The sequence below is a fragment of the Mastigoproctus giganteus genome, chromosome 14 (genome assembly GCF_048544385.1).
Source record: "Mastigoproctus giganteus isolate SK-2022 chromosome 14, ASM4854438v1, whole genome shotgun sequence".
Taxonomy (NCBI): domain Eukaryota; kingdom Metazoa; phylum Arthropoda; class Arachnida; order Uropygi; family Thelyphonidae; genus Mastigoproctus; species Mastigoproctus giganteus.
This window is the reverse complement of record NC_143588.1, coordinates 39,790,448-39,806,348: the sequence shown is the minus strand read 5'-3', so window position 1 is coordinate 39,806,348 and position 15,901 is coordinate 39,790,448. Positions and strand designations below refer to the sequence as shown.

The following is a 15,901-nucleotide window of genomic DNA, read 5'->3' as shown; positions in this document are numbered from 1 at the left end:
AAAAAATTTATTATATTAAATAAAATAGTCGTAATAAAATACTTACGTATTTTATAATACGTAAGTATAAATTATAATACGTAAGTCGTAATAAAATGCTTACGTATTTTATTACGACTATTACGTAATAAAATATTGCTAATGCTTTTGCTTCTATCGTAAGCAAACTTGTTTTTTGTTTGATTTTTTTTATCCAAACAGATGACAGCCGTTGCATCACTTCCAATTCTTTGTGTCTTAATCTAATGGATTTTAATTACACTGAGTTGTTCCTGCTATGAAAGTTGTTTTTATTTTCTCTGCATTCTTTCTAATTCTCGGCGTTGCTTCATTTCGGTCTGTAGCACGTGCAATATCACATGGTCTTTCATTTTGCTCAAAGCGTTTCACAATTTCATATTTTTTCTCTATCGACAGAGGCGGACTGGCCATAAGCCTTACCGGGGTAACCCCGGTGGGCCTGAGGCCGGTGTGATTTTGGCCATAAACCGTAGTATGAGGCCACTATAAATTTTCCCGGGTAAGAATTTTTGACCCAGTCCGCCTCTGTTTATCGATATTGCTTTTTTTTTTTTTTTTTCTCTCTGAATCTGCAGTGTCTTTGCCAGGACGCTTCCTTTTCACACCTTTTAAGTATTTTACTAATTTTTAGGGAATAAAGCACAATTACAAAACTAGGAGGCACGCTTGATACGCATAAACAAAGCTGCGCGTGTGTAGCAACTGAATAAACAACACCGTAAAGGCCACGAGATACACTATTAACGCCTCACATTTTACTAAAGCACATTTCTGGGGGTTACTACCATAAAACAATTTCCAGTTGCGTTTCGGCTAGTGGAATCTGTTATAAACTGGTAGTAAACTCCATCTAATTGCATTTGTGATTATATCGATAGCTGGAATTGTGTTGGTTTTTACGTTATTACGGTGAAATGTGTTTCCCCTTCACTGATATAAAAAACATAAATACATTTTCAGAATCTTCTCTTCATTCCTATCGTGTTGCGTTCGGTTGGGGTGATTCTGCGATCGACTGCCATTTCTTGTAAACACAAAGGCGAATCGTGCATAAGCGAATTCGGTTCGTGTTATATAAGATATCGTTCCCCCTATTTATAAATCGTGTATGATCGAATTCGTGTAATGTAAACACGTGTTATACGAGGACCGACTGTATATCAGATCACAGCTGTTTGTCTTTTCAGTTTTCAGTGCAGAGTTTAATTCTCTTGCAACAGTTCTAATAAGTTCTTTTCTAACTTTGTTTAAAAAAGTACCGAGAACAGAAATGTGAAGCAGAAACCTTTCTGTAAATACAGTATTTTCCTCAGGAATATTTAGATCATAACACATCTCACTTTATCTATTGAGCAATTAACCCACAAATATGTGCATTCTGTTTCTGCTGCATGCCTTTTCTATAGATACTTCCATGGGCATTATTCTTCTAAATTGGCTTCTACAATTCTTGCTCTCTCTCTCTCTCTCTTCTATAACAGTCCACCACATGCTGTAACCTTTTACTGCCCTACTTAACTCACAGAACCAACTTTTATTCTTCCTCATTTTTTCCTTGAACTTTTGTTTTCTGGAACAACCTCCATTCATACATTTTTCCTGAAAATTGCAATCTATTGGAATCTGTATAATGTCAACAAATATAGTCTTTCAACTTTAACCTTCATCCCCTGCATGCTACTAATTACACTGGTCAACACCAAAAATGTTTCTGCCTTGAAAATAGTCAATTCTTAATTTCAGCATGAGAAAAATGAATATAACATTTAAAACTCTTGGTGCTCGGTTCCACGATATAGCCCCTCTTATGATTTAGGGGAATATTGATGAATACTAGGGAATTTTTGGAGTCTAGAGAATAGATAGGTTGGTAACACTGAAACAGGAACCAATATGCCATGGTGGTTTTTTTTTTTTATTGTATTTCTGTGTATCATTTACTTTGCAAGTGATGTTATGAGTGGTGTTCATTTCTTTTTTTTTTTCCCTTTCAGGTTTATGGACAAAAATTACGTAAAAAGCCAGGATGCCATGTAAATGTGTTAACAGTGTTGACAATTTCTGTTGTGTGTGTGTGGCGATTTCACGATTTCACTCAGAAACGGCAATTGACTCCACTTGTGAGGACAGCCTACCACCATTATTTTGGTACCGAGAAAAGTACCTGTAAGGTAGGGGATGGAGGCAAAACCTGGGCACCTCATATTTGCTACAACACGCGCTGTAAATCTCTGTGGATGGTTGAATAACAAAGGGTGTTCAATGCCTTTTGCCATCCCAGTGATTTGGAGGGAGCCTTCAAATCATGCAAATGACTTATTTCTGCATGGTGCCTCCTCTTCAGCATGCCATATATATATATATATATATATATATATATATATATATAAATAAATAAATAAAAAGAAGTGGACTGTGGAATACCCCAACATCCCATCAGCTAGACAGTGGCACATGGGTATGGTCCGCCTGTACCTCACCCTCCAGAAGAGTACACTTTGGAGTCTGATGAAGATGGGGACAGTGCAATGAATGATGGTCAACCTGGACTTCATCATCACAGGATCCTGATTTTGTGCCAGAACCTGAGTCGTTGAGTTAGTCACACAGAATCACTCAAGGTGAAGTAAGTGATCTAATTCGAGAACTAGAGATATCAAAAGATAAAGCAGAGCTTTTGGGATCAAGGCTCCAACAGTGGAATCTTCTGCAACCCATTGTCAAGGTGTCTGTGAAAACAACCTTGTTGCTTGCTGTGATTGATGGCAATGGTTTGTGACAGCTTTGAATGTGGAGCAAAACCCACAGGACTGGAGGCTATTCATAGATTCATCAAAACAGTTTAAAAGCTGTTTTGTTCTACAATGACAACACTCGTTCTTCAATGACAACACTCGTTCTTCAATTCCTCCTGGCTATGCTGTCCACCGAGTGAATTACAGTGTTTGCAAGTGGCATATGCGGATGACTTGGTCGTTGGGATCTCTGGAGCAGAGAATACAAGAAGTTCTAAATGACCTCTCTGAGTAGGCTACTTTGAATAAGCTAAACATTTCCTCAAAGAAAACCAAGTTTGTGGTATTCAAAAAACATTTTGATTACAATCGTCCTCCTAGATATTAATAATAGTACTCTGGTTCCATTTGTTTCTAATATTAAGGGGGTAATTATGGATGGCAGACTGGGTTTTCATCAGCATGTGTTGCATTTGTCTGATAAAGTTAAGAAATTTACTTCTTCAGTGATCCATATTTCAAGGAAAGAATGAGATCTTAATAAAAGAACTATGTCTTTGTACTACAAAACTATTTTTCTGTTAATAGTTGCGTATGCAGCAGGCGTATGGATGGGAGCAGTTGTCAAAGTTCGAATCAAAAATAAATTGATGTCGCTTCAGAGATCCATGTTGTTGACTGTGTTGTTTGCTCCAAAGACTGTGCTGCAGGTGATTGCAGGATCCATTTCTCTGGACTTGTATCTTGTTTATCTTGGAATGCTGTATGGTTTGAGGAAAGGGATTCCTACCTGTTATTTGGATATTTCTGCTGAGCTGACTGCTGGTATTAAAGAAGAAAAACTTGGAATTGTCTTATAGAAATTTGGAGGACTCATTGGAACTCATCTTAGGTTTCAGAGATAAACAGGAAAATTATTCTGCAGGCAGATTTTGTGCTTTCAAAAACAGTTTCATCATGGTTTTACCTTACGATACCAGCTATATACTGACCGGACATGGTTCCTTTCGTGAGAAAAGTTGCATTCGAGAGGATTGGAGCTGGATCCGCTGTGTTCTTGTGGCAAGGCAGAGTCATGGTCGGCGTCTCCGCAGCCAGGTGGGAAGGAGCAGCAGTGCGTAGCACATGCTTCTTGATTAGACCGGGGTTCGAGCCCGTCACCACCAAATACGGAGGTTGCGGAAAGGTCAGGGAATGACCACCGGAGCAATATGACCTTAGTTGCCAATGCTCCTAAAAACCAAATAACAAACAACAACAAACAGAGTCATGGTCGCATTTGCTGTTTCTTTGTCCCCTCTATAGTATCGAGAGGCGTTGGCTCATTGGAGTGATTTCTGATCTAATAGAGGATAATGTGCAGACTCTTCTTGGTGGATTGGCTAGTTTTGAGGCTTTACAGACTTTTGCCGCAGCGGTTTTTTCCAAGAGAATGGTTATAAAGAATCTTTCTGATATTGAACTGGTAGCTTATATGAACAATATATGAAGGCATCTGGGCTTGGGGCTTCAGACCTGACGGAGCTTTGTTTGGTCTGTGATTCCCGAGCATGTACCACTGCGGTGTTTTTCCCCCCCTCCCTGGCTCTCATGTTTGGGCAGCCTGGGAGTGTAATTGCAGGCACCCACTAGTATTGTACTTCCTCTAGTGTGTGCAGGATTTGTGCTTCAGCACTAGTTTGTAATAGTAGATGCAGGTCCAGCTCCACGGCTGGGGATGGGCATCAGGTAGCAAGCTGCCCTGTAACAGCAGCACACAAAGTACTGCTGTTTCCTGTGTGAGCGGGAAAAGTCGGGCGAGGTCCTCACACTATAAGGGAAAATCTGTGCCCCAGGGAAAAAAAAAATGTTCAGCACAATCCCATGGTTGATCGAAGCAAAATTCTTCTCCCCTCCCCCATTTATAATTTTGTTAAGGAGATGAACCAGGATGGAGAAGTTTTCAAGTACCTGAGAGCACAATTTCCACTGTTGAGTGATGCTAAGGTTAAGGAAGGAATCTTACTTGGTCCGCAAATTTGTGAACTTTGAAAGGATGAAACCTTTGAGCGAGTCCTCCAGGTTAGTGAGAATGCAGCTTGGGAAGCCTTTAAAAGTGTTGTGCATGACTTCCTGGGAAACCAAAGAGCTAGAAACTGTTGAGACTGTGAACAACCTTCTAGAAAAGTATCATCGATTAGGCTGCAACATGTCACTGAAAATCCACTTTTCAACTCATCTGGATTTCTTCCCTGACAACTGTGGTGCAGTGAGTGACGAGCACGGTGAATGATTCCACCAAGACATTTCAGCAATGGAAAGAAGATGTCGGGATAGGTGGAACGCTTCTATGCTTGCCGACTACTGTTGGACAATGCCCCGGAAGTGGAATAAAAGCAAAAAGAAGGCGCTTTTGTGAACAGGCCACATTTTAAGAAAGTACTTTCGTTTCCTGTGCAGTTTTCTTATGTTGTTTTAATTAAAAATAACTGATTTATGTTGTATTAATAAAATGTAAATATGAGATTGTTTTAATGTTACTTTTCACTCCGACTACTACTGAAATTACTATATTCTTAGACAATAGCGAAAGTACTGTATCTCAAAAACTAGAGCTAATAAAAAATTTCTGAAGTCATATTTGTTTTCCTCCACCCAAAATTAGTAAAGTTTACCTATTTTAAGAAAGGAAACAAATTCAGAGTTTTTTTGTTGAACAGTGTTACTTTAGGTTCTAATATAGACCCTTGTGCTTGCAGTCTTCATTAAACACACACTGTACATAACTTATTAAACTTTAATTTTTGATTTGATTGTCCCATATTACAGTGATATTACTGTCAAATCAAGTCAGAAAAAAAAAGTGGGAAGAAATTGAAAAAAAAAAAAAAAAAAAAAAAAAAGGAAAAATCCTTTTACTTGCTCTTTTTTCAGTGTCCTCTACATATTTTTATGTGGTACAGTTTCATTAATTTATAGATCAGAATTCCAAAAAGTTTATCAAGTTTTGGGTTTTATCTGCTCAAATCAGGCAAATGTCACCTCACAAATACGAACCTTTATTCCGATATTCAAAGATGTTTTCTTGCTGCTATTTACTATACTGTGGAAAATTACTAAGAATCACAGACTAGATATTGCGACACCTATTTGTACGTTGATGAATGGCCACATGTGAAATGATCTTAAAACATGTATACACCTGTTCATTGAACATCCTCAGCATTGGAAATGTGTACACTTTGGAACCTTGATTAACTTAGATGAACAGGACCAAGACCCACCTGAGAATGGAAATTTCAAATAATTGAAACATCTCTGCCTTTTGAACTGAGATTTTGGGTTTAATTTATTGCTGTTATATTATATTTGATGTAATTTTAGTAGAAGGTACAGGTATACCTTTCTGAATGGCAGAGTTAGGTTCCTTGAATATGAGTTGGAAAATATATGCAACTAATTGATTTCCCATATTACAATGATAGATATATTCTTTGAAAAAGTAGTAGTAAGTTTTAAATTCAACAGATGTTAGGCATCATATAATAATAGAGAAAGAAAAGAGACCTGCCAGTTTTGAATTTAGATTTAGATTATTTGATCTAAATGGTGATCTAGCAGTGTGAGAGAAAATTTTGTGTATTTTTTAATCTTAGTAGTTACGTTGAAACCTATATCAACATGTAGGTGAATATTTTATGTTGATATCTATGTTCTCTTTTCTTCGTACAATAGTTGATATCCGCTGTTTTGTGTTATTTTTCTTAATTCTGCTTCTCCTTTGCATTTGTTCATCTTTCATAACGGTGATGACCACTGCATTTTCTAAAATGCAGTGGCCATCATAATTAAAATCTGGCATGCCCTTCTGGCTATCTAAGTTCGAGGTAATCCTATAGTTATAACCCTCTATCGAACAAGTGAAAATAGTGTGTAGAATGCCTTCTACATACTAAACGATGTTTTGATTTGGGCACAATGTAAGTGTCATAATAGTGATTTATTTCTATTCAGCCGTGGAATACTGCTGTTTGGTGCACTTTTGATATCTCTGGAAATCATTTTTAAGTTATAACAGGGTGAGGTATAATATTAAACAAAATACAAAGTTCTGCTGTACTTAGTATTGTACAGTTGTGTGTGCGCGTGTGTGTGTGTGTGCGTGCGTGCACATGTGTAAAATATACAGTATATGCAGTATACACACAATTAATGAATTTGATTTTATTAATTTTTAATCTGTCAAAAACTATATATAATGATTAGATTACTCTAAATAACATTCTTAAGCAGAGTAGTTCCCCTCCTTGTGAAAAACTTAATGTTTTTGAAAAATATATCAATGGTCACTAGTTTATATATTTCTAATAAGTTTATTTTTATTTATTGATTTTTTTTTTTTTTTAATGGAAAGCGCAAAGCATTCCACTTGTGAAACTTAAATATTTTTCTAAAATTGTTATGATAATTATTGTGAATTAAAAGTTCAAGAATTTTGTTATTAATTGTGGCATCTGAATATCAAAACCACTAAGAATGAGTGTATAACATCTGCATATGTTGCATAAACATTTAGCAGAAAATATATTTAATGTTATTGCCAAATATTTACTATTTTAATCAATTTTCACAATGTACTATACTTTTCTTTTTTTGGCTTTGGCTGACTGGCTCAGTTAACAGAGAATCAGGGTAATACTTGACTTTATACGCAAGTTTTTGCAGGCCGGTGCAAATTTTAAAAAAATGCGGAAATATATTTTGCATCCCGTAGGAATAAATAGAGGTATTGTGAAAATTTTGGTAATGTGAACCCAATAACACTTTTTTTTCCCCCCTAGTAATTCGTTCCAAGACTTCAGAAGTTGAAATTTTTGCTATAAAACTAAGCTATTTATCTCTCTAAAAGGTCATTTTTCTAATGGAAATTGCATTTTCCATTATAAAAATACACTTTCATCATTATCATATGTTCGGTTATAAGAATCAATTTTAAATGCCATCGTGATATTTTTCTAAAGCACATTTCTGGGGGTCACAACCATAAAGCAATAAAAACAATTTGCAGTTTCTGGTTTATTGGGCTTTTCTGTTAGTGCATCTAATCATAAACGGGTAGTAAACTCGATCTTATTGCATTTGCAATAATACCGATTACTGGAACTCTGGGTTTTTACGTTACGGTATTATGATGAAATGTGTACCCCTTCACTGAAATCTTCAATCTTATAAAAAACAAATTTTCAGAATCTACATTCCTATTTACTTATTACAATGGTGAAGGGAAGGCGAACAACGCAAAGTGCAAGTGGTGGCAGGGCTAGAAAAGACACAAAATTGATTTAGAAATTAAGATATTAAGAAGTACGAAGCAGGACAAAATTTGTTATCTGTTGCACAGGAATTAGGTCACGCCACTTCAATAGTGAATACTAGTTTAAAGGACAGTGTGTGTATAAAAGAGCATGCTAAAGGATCAACGCATTTAATGTAAACAACGATCACAAAACAGCATTCAGGTGCTATATTGAAGGTGGGGGGGGGGAACTATTAATAATATGGATGGAAAATCAGATTCAGAAGCCAGTGCCCCTGAGTCCAAAGGCCATTCATGCAAAAGCAAGAAGTATTTATGAAGATATTAAGGATAAGTAAGGCGAACCCCAAGCCAAATTCGTGGCAAGCAATGGGTGGTTTAATAGGTTCAAGCATTATGCTGGTTTCCAAAATATTAAAGTATGCGGTGAAGTTACCGGTGCCGATTCTGTGGCTGTAGAGAAATTTTGTGATGAGTCGGGAAAAAAAAAAATCCCTTCTAAATCTCCACAGCCCTCAACTTCCGCAGCGGCGTATTTATCAGCCAGAGAGTTAATTCTGGCAACGCTGCTTGAAAGGTAAAAATTGCTGATGTTATGCCTGTCTGCTCTCTCTCTTTTTGTAATTTTGTACACTTGTATTTTTCCTGTGCATGAGATAAAAAAAAAATGTAATAAATAATTCTATTTACACGTTCGTCGAACAGTTCTTTTTTGCTCCAATCAAATTCAACGTACATAGTTGTGAGTGCAGCATAAGCATTTAGGGAAATTCCGACTTACATAGAGTTCCGTGGAACGCAACCCTTACGTAAGTCGAGGACTGGCTGTATACACAAGGTGCTACCCAAATGTTCCCAAAATTTGAATGTTGCACAGGAACTACGCCTAGTTCAGCCACACAACACACACTGATTCTTTGTGAATCAGTGTGCCATGTGGTGTCAGGATGGATAGTCATTGAATATTTATGTGCAGTTCTTTGGCGGTGTGTTTCACTTAGTTTGTGATGGCTGATGTGAGAGAGCAACGTGTGCATCAAGTTTTGTTTCCTTCATAATGACACAGCAGAAGAAACCCATAAGAAATTGAATCAAGCTTTTGGTGATAATGCTTTAGGCCAGACACAGACCTACTACTGGTTTAACTGTTTTAAAAACGGTCGAATGGCAGTTGATGACAACAATCGCTCTCCATCATCCGAGCACCACCCCGGAAAATTTTGCAAAAGCTTGGCCGGTGAACCGTCGGCGGACCATCCACGACATTTGTGGCATTGTAGGACTATCGTGCGGCACGTCTCGGCGGATTTTGTCCAACAAGTTTAACATGAGAAGGATTGCAGCCAAATTCAGCCATGGTTACTGAGTGAAGATCAAAAGCAGCATTGCATGGAAGTTAGCAGAGATTTTCAAGAGTGGGCCAGGAGTGATCAAAACTTCCTTTTACAGTCATTACTGGTGACAAGAGTTGGGTATATGGGTATGACCAAGAAACCAAGCAACATTCATCCCAGTGGAAAACCCCATCTTTGCTCCAACCGAAGAAAGCCCAAGAAGTGAGGAGCAATGTGAAGTCTATGCTTATCTGTTTTTTGGACATTGACAGGATTATCTATAAAGAATTCATCGCTCATTGTCAAACCATCAATGCAAAGTTTTACTGTGATGTCCTGAAACTGTTAGGAGGAAACATCCAGACAAATGGCACACAAAGGACTGGGTCCTTCATCACAATGTGCCGGCCCACACATCTTTTGCTTGCTTTGGCGCAGTTTTTGGCATCCAACAACACAACAATCGTCCCCCCCCCCCTTTATTCCGCAGACTTATCCCTCTGTAACTTCTTCCTCTTCCCAAGAATGAAAATCAAGCTGAAGGGTTTGACAGCGTAGAGGATATCCAAACTGAATCGCAGGTGGTGCTGAACACTGAAGAAGAATTTTCAGGAGCATTCAAGTCATGGGAGAAGTGCCAGGATCGGTGTTTATGCTCAAGGGGATTACTTCGAAGGTCATGGTGGTGAGTAAGACCCAGGGTGAGTCTAACTTATTTTATAAAACATTTCAGGAACTTTTGGGTAGCATCTTGTATATGCTTGTGCTTAGCAGTCCATATAAAAATTATATATAATATGAATTAGAACCAGCAGTAATATTTTTTTTACTGTGCATAAATTGAAGCTGAGAAGACAGAAGAAACTTGTTAACATTAGATTTTAATTTCTATAGATTGTAATTTTTTTGGGAAATACATTTAAAGGAAGGTTGTTTCAAAGAACAAGGGATAAATGAGGAAGAGGAAAGGTTGGTTCTGTGAGTTTGGAGTTGGGAGAATGAATGGATGATGACTGGTAATGGCATGTGTTTAGATGGGTTTTGAAGAGGGGGGGGATTACAAATGCTAGTTCAGAATCGTGCCCATGGAAGTATCTATGGTAAAGCCATGCAACAGAAACTGAGCATCTGAGGGTAGAGAGACTACCAGAGAGATGGGTCTCACTACCCAATGGCCATTCTTTAGAATGGTATTGAAGGTCTCACACCAGATATGAGAAAAATATTTCACACTAGGGCTGATTTGAGATTTATAGATGAGTAGTGATCTTGTCTAGATCTGAGTGTCACTGAAAATGAGTACAGGACCAGTACTCAAGAAATAAAGCAGGGCTGAGTTTTAGAATGATTGAAGTTAAATTTTCTTCACTCCATTTCAGAATTACCTGACCAGTTGTGTTGGATTTTTGAGAAAGCAATGCTGTTTGTGTGGAACTGGGCTTCTCAATCAAACTGTAAAGTGAAATGTAGTGTGCTCTCATCAGCAAAACTATGGACAGAATTTCCAGACAGTGGAAGAAAGTCATTAACATACAAGAGGGAAAACAGTGGGAGAAAGAACTGAATCTTGGGGAATGCCAGCATTATAGAATGCCACATCCACCATCACCACAGTTCAGAGAGAGATAACTATATATCCAATTTCTAAGAAATAGTTGGCAGTATATAAAATTGGAGCTCAATTAGAAGACATTAAACTCGATCAAAAGCCTTAGAAGTATTAAGAGGAACTGCCTGAGTTTCACTAGATTTTTCCATTGAATCTGCCCAGTGATGATTAATATAAATTAATATATCACCAATATAACCAAAGTATATGGTACTTAATTAATAAAGAACTTATTAATATTCTTACCAAAATATATTAGAAATCATATTATGGCATGCACTATGCCATAATATGATTTCTAATGCAAAGTTAGGTTTACTTATAAAATGAAAAGTATTGGAATTGAAAAGATGCTGTTTTGTCTATTGGTTTATTTTTTGATTTATATTTAGGGTGTGTTATCTAAATTTTCTTTTTCAGTTGGAGTTAAGTGATAACAGAATTTCAGGTGGTCTTAATCTTTTACATGGGAGTCCAAAATTAACGTATTTGAACCTCAGTGGAAATAAAATTAAAGATCTTGAAACTCTGGAACCATTAGTAAGTATTCTCTTTCTGATTTTACTTTGATTTAGATATTAATATAGATTTAATAGTGGCAAATGATGCATGAAAGTAAGCTTATACAGCATCAGCGTACAGGGGAAAAAAAAAAATCCCATTCCAAATTTTTCTGCTATTATAGCAATAATGGACTCTGCTGGCACTATAAAAGGTATATATCCATGGTAGCAGTTTACTGGTGAATCATTGGAAAACATTGAACAATCACACGTAGCATTAGAGAACAGAGAGTATTCTATATAGGAGTTTTGCGGTGTAATGTAGCACTGATAGTTTCTTGCTCAACATCTTGTAATGGATTGGAATGTCTTGCACACATTCCATTATCACTGTTTATATAGTAAAATATGTGCTGGCAAAAGGATACAAAATAGTGGAAGCTGAACATAATTGAGCATGTCTCAACATTTAATTTACTTGTTTCCTAATGGTGAGAGCATTTTCCAACATGACAGCCCACAGGTATTTACCATACCTGTGGGCCAGAAACATGAAGACACAGCTTAGAAAACATTTGAAAGAATTTGTCTTCCTTGGTTTAGCCAGATACTCTACTTTCACTGGAATAAAAACAACTGTTTACACATAAATAGCAACTAGGGTGCTGAGTGTCTTTACAAGTTATAGCTGTGAATTACATGCTCCAAAAAAAGCGTAAGTGTTTTGCAATTTTATTTACTTAATTGTTATATTATATTGTATTTTATACGTAGCTTTATAGTTCTAGTTACGTCGTTATTTTTAATTTAGATAGATTTTTTTAGGTTACTACTTAATATGCGTAAAATCGTTGTTTTGTTCGAATCTTGCAGCCATTGTTATTATATAGAGTGAGTGGTAGGAAATTCGAATTTTGAATTGTGGTAAATAAAAAAAAGGATAAAGTGCAGCCATTATCAACCCGCTGCAGGATGGAAGCCTCAACAATTCATGATGAGGGAAGTGGACCATAATCTGCCACGCTGGTCCAGTGCAGGTTGGCAGATCGACCGTATTCAGCAGTCAGGGGCTTGAACCCCGGTCTGCTCAAAGAGCGTGTGCTACTGCACTCGCGCTCCTGACCACTTGGCTACGGAGGCCGATTTTGTGGTAAATAGGTAGCTTTAATGTAAAACTAGACAGCATAATACGTATCACTGCATTTAGGAATCTGTTAGATTCCTAAATGCAGTGATACATTAGTACTGATAATTAATTAATTAAATTTATTAATCTTATTAATTTTCATTGTTAATCAATAGTGTTCAGTATCATGCCCCATACTGGAGTAGCAAAGCAACTGGCACAAAGTAGATTCTCTCTCTCTCTCTCTCTCTCTCTCTCTCTCTCTCTCTCTCTCTCTCTCTCTCTCTCTCTCTCTCTCTCTCTCTCTCTCTCTCTCTCTCTCTCTCTCTCTGTGTGTGTGTGTGTGTGTGTGTGTGTGTGTGTGTGTGTGTGTGTGTGTGTGTGTGTGTGTGTGTGTGTGTGTGTGTGTGTGTGTGTGTGCGCGCGCGCGCTAGGTGCAGAGAGTGACAAGAAATTAGGTGCAAGCTCGGCATTTTGATGGGTGTTTATGAGAGTTTGGAGAGTCAGGTAGATGCCTTTGAAGGTATTAAAATGGAGGACCCATTAAGCTCTCAGTGCCCAACTCAACAGCAGAGATCACTCTTGTGCAACAGGCAACACAGCAGCAATCGCCAAGTCAGAATGTACTGGTTCCACAGGAGATAGTTATTGTCTATGACTCTGTCAGGGAGACAGGTAATATATTGTGTAAAAAGGATAGGTGGAATAGGACCAGGGTATGTCTGCCAGGGGCAAAAGTTGATGATGATATTGTAGAGCAGATATCTTTTAAGGGCACAAAGGGTGATATTGTTGTACACATTGGCACCAGTGACATTAAGAGTAGGAGATTTGCAGATTTACTTAACAAGTACAGGTCAATGTTCAAAAAAAGTTGAGTTAGGGTTCAATTTGAAAGTGTCTGCAATTCTGCCACGACACGATAAGAGGGAGTACGTGATGTGAGAGCCTTGTCAATCAATTCAGCCCTGGAGAGATTGTGCAAGGCCATGGAGTAGAATTTTTCACAGTGTGGTCTGTGCTTGTTAACAGGAGAGTGTGCTTCTCCAGGGATGGGATACATTTAAATATATGGGGTGAAAGACTTCGCTGATGCTGTCGAGGCAGTGTTAGGTGGGTTGAAAACTGCTAGCTCGAGGGGATTCACAGACTAAAATGTTAAAAGTAGCTGCAGGCAGAGGTGAAAGTGATTCTTGCACTGCTTCTATTAGAATGAGCAGCTGCCTGGAGGGTGCTGGGGGTTTCAGGGACTGGTAGGAATTATTATGAAACAAATAAATACATGGGCTGTGTTAGGGTAACTAAGGATAATAGTTGCATGTACACCGAGGATTATAGTGAATAAATTAGATGAATTTAAAGTGCTGGTGAAGACATCAAGGGCAGATATTGTTTTGATATGTGAGAGATATAAGGTCACACAGATATAAGGAATACACATTGGAATTTGGGGAGTACAGTGTGTACAGATAGGATAGGGGGTAAGGACTATTAACTAATAGCCCTGATATGCTGTTAACTAAGAAAAACATAAAACCCAAGAAAGTGCATCCAGTTGACGTAGATGGACAGTGCAATGTTGAGTCAGTTTGGTGTGACATAAGCACTGGGAAAGCCAAGTTGAGAGTAGGAGTGTGTCATATTCCTAATGACTGATGAGTACAACGAACAGTTGTACAGAGAAATAGAATGAGCCAGTAAATCAAATCATATTATATTGTGTGATTTTAACTTCCTAGATACTGATTGGAACTTGCAACTTTGTCACTTGCCCAATAGCAAGACTTGTGTGGATTTATTGGATGATTGTTTTCTGCAGCAGCACGTTCAAAGAGGGCAACCAGAGAGGATAATACTCTTGATCTGGTTATCAGCAGTGATTATTTGTGCATTCAGAATTTGCAGATAAGGGAACTACTAGGTGGCAGTGATCACAGATCGTTGATGTGAGATTTACTCAAAGAAGTAACTACCATCAGGGGTAAAGGGTTGGGTTTTTGCTTTTGTAAAGGTGCCTACAGTGGTCTCAGATTTTTTTAGGTTCTGTACAGTGGGACCAATTGATGATGTTACCAACAGCAAATTCTAAATGGGAAGCATTCAAGGAATTAATCTTGGAAGCTACTAGGCTTTTCATACTGATTAAGAAATACTGTTCAAGGGTTAGTTCTAAGTGGATTTTAAATGAACTAATGAGACTTGTGGCAGAGAAGAAAAATGCATGGGATGACACAGAAGCCTATGGCAGATATATAAGCAGATATATAAGAATTATCAGATGACACAGAAGCCTATGGCAGATATATAAGCAGATATATAAGAATTATCAGATGACACAGAAGCCTATGGCAGATATATAAGCTAGTCTGTAATTAAGTCCCAAAGGAGATTAGGCAAACAAAGGTAGATTACGAGAAATCTTTTGCAAAGGATGTTAAGAAAAACAGAAACAAGGACTTCTTTATTTGATATCGATGGTTCCACTGTTGATGATCCTGCTCAGATATTTGACAAACTAAATGAGTATTTTGCAACTACATTCACACATGATGAATTCTTTAGGGAAGTGAAGGACAGAAGCTTATTAAACTGTAACGGGGAGCTTAATGATTTTGTAATAACTGAAAGCAAAGTGGAGGAAAAATTGTTGAAGTTAAATAGCGGAAAGGCATCTATTATATTAACAGTAATATTAAAGGAGGTGGCAAAGAAAGTAAGCAAAATCTTAGCCATATTTATGAGAGCATCCTTGGACTCTAGAGAAGTTTCCATGGACTGGAGATGTGCAAATGTATCCCCAGTTCACAAATTGGGATCGAAACACACACACACACACACACACACACACACACACACACACACACACACACACACACAGACACACACACACACACACACACACACACACACACACACACAGACACACACACACACACACACACACACACACACACACACACACACACACACACACACACACACACACACTTTTACTTTCAATAAAGGAGGAAATATCTCAATGCTGCATAGTTGGATATACAGTGGAATATCGTTAATACAAAGTTCAAGGAACCTAAATTTTCACATTTTGTAGTAACAAGGTTCCCCAAAAGTGTCAAAATTTTATCTTTTTTATTGGTATCTAATAATATCAAAAATAAAATAAAAAAAGCCTTGCTGAACAATACAGTAATAGGAATAACATTTTTTAAAGATTTTATTTTATTTGTAAGATAAACTAAGAGAAAAGCAATATTAACGGAAAAAAAATATATAT

The 15,901-nt window shown here is 37.5% G+C and overlaps 1 protein-coding gene across 1 annotated transcript in view; it reads left to right on the top strand.

Moving 5' to 3' along the window:
* LOC150075076 (acidic leucine-rich nuclear phosphoprotein 32 family member A-like) overlaps positions 1-15,901 on the top strand; it is a 141,477-nt gene that overhangs the window by 75,338 nt on the left and 50,238 nt on the right. Inside the window, exon 3 of the mRNA XM_090388271.1 lies at positions 11,416-11,535. Coding sequence (XP_090244397.1) covers positions 11,416-11,535 — 120 coding nt within the window. The remainder of the gene's footprint in view (positions 1-11,415; positions 11,536-15,901) is intronic.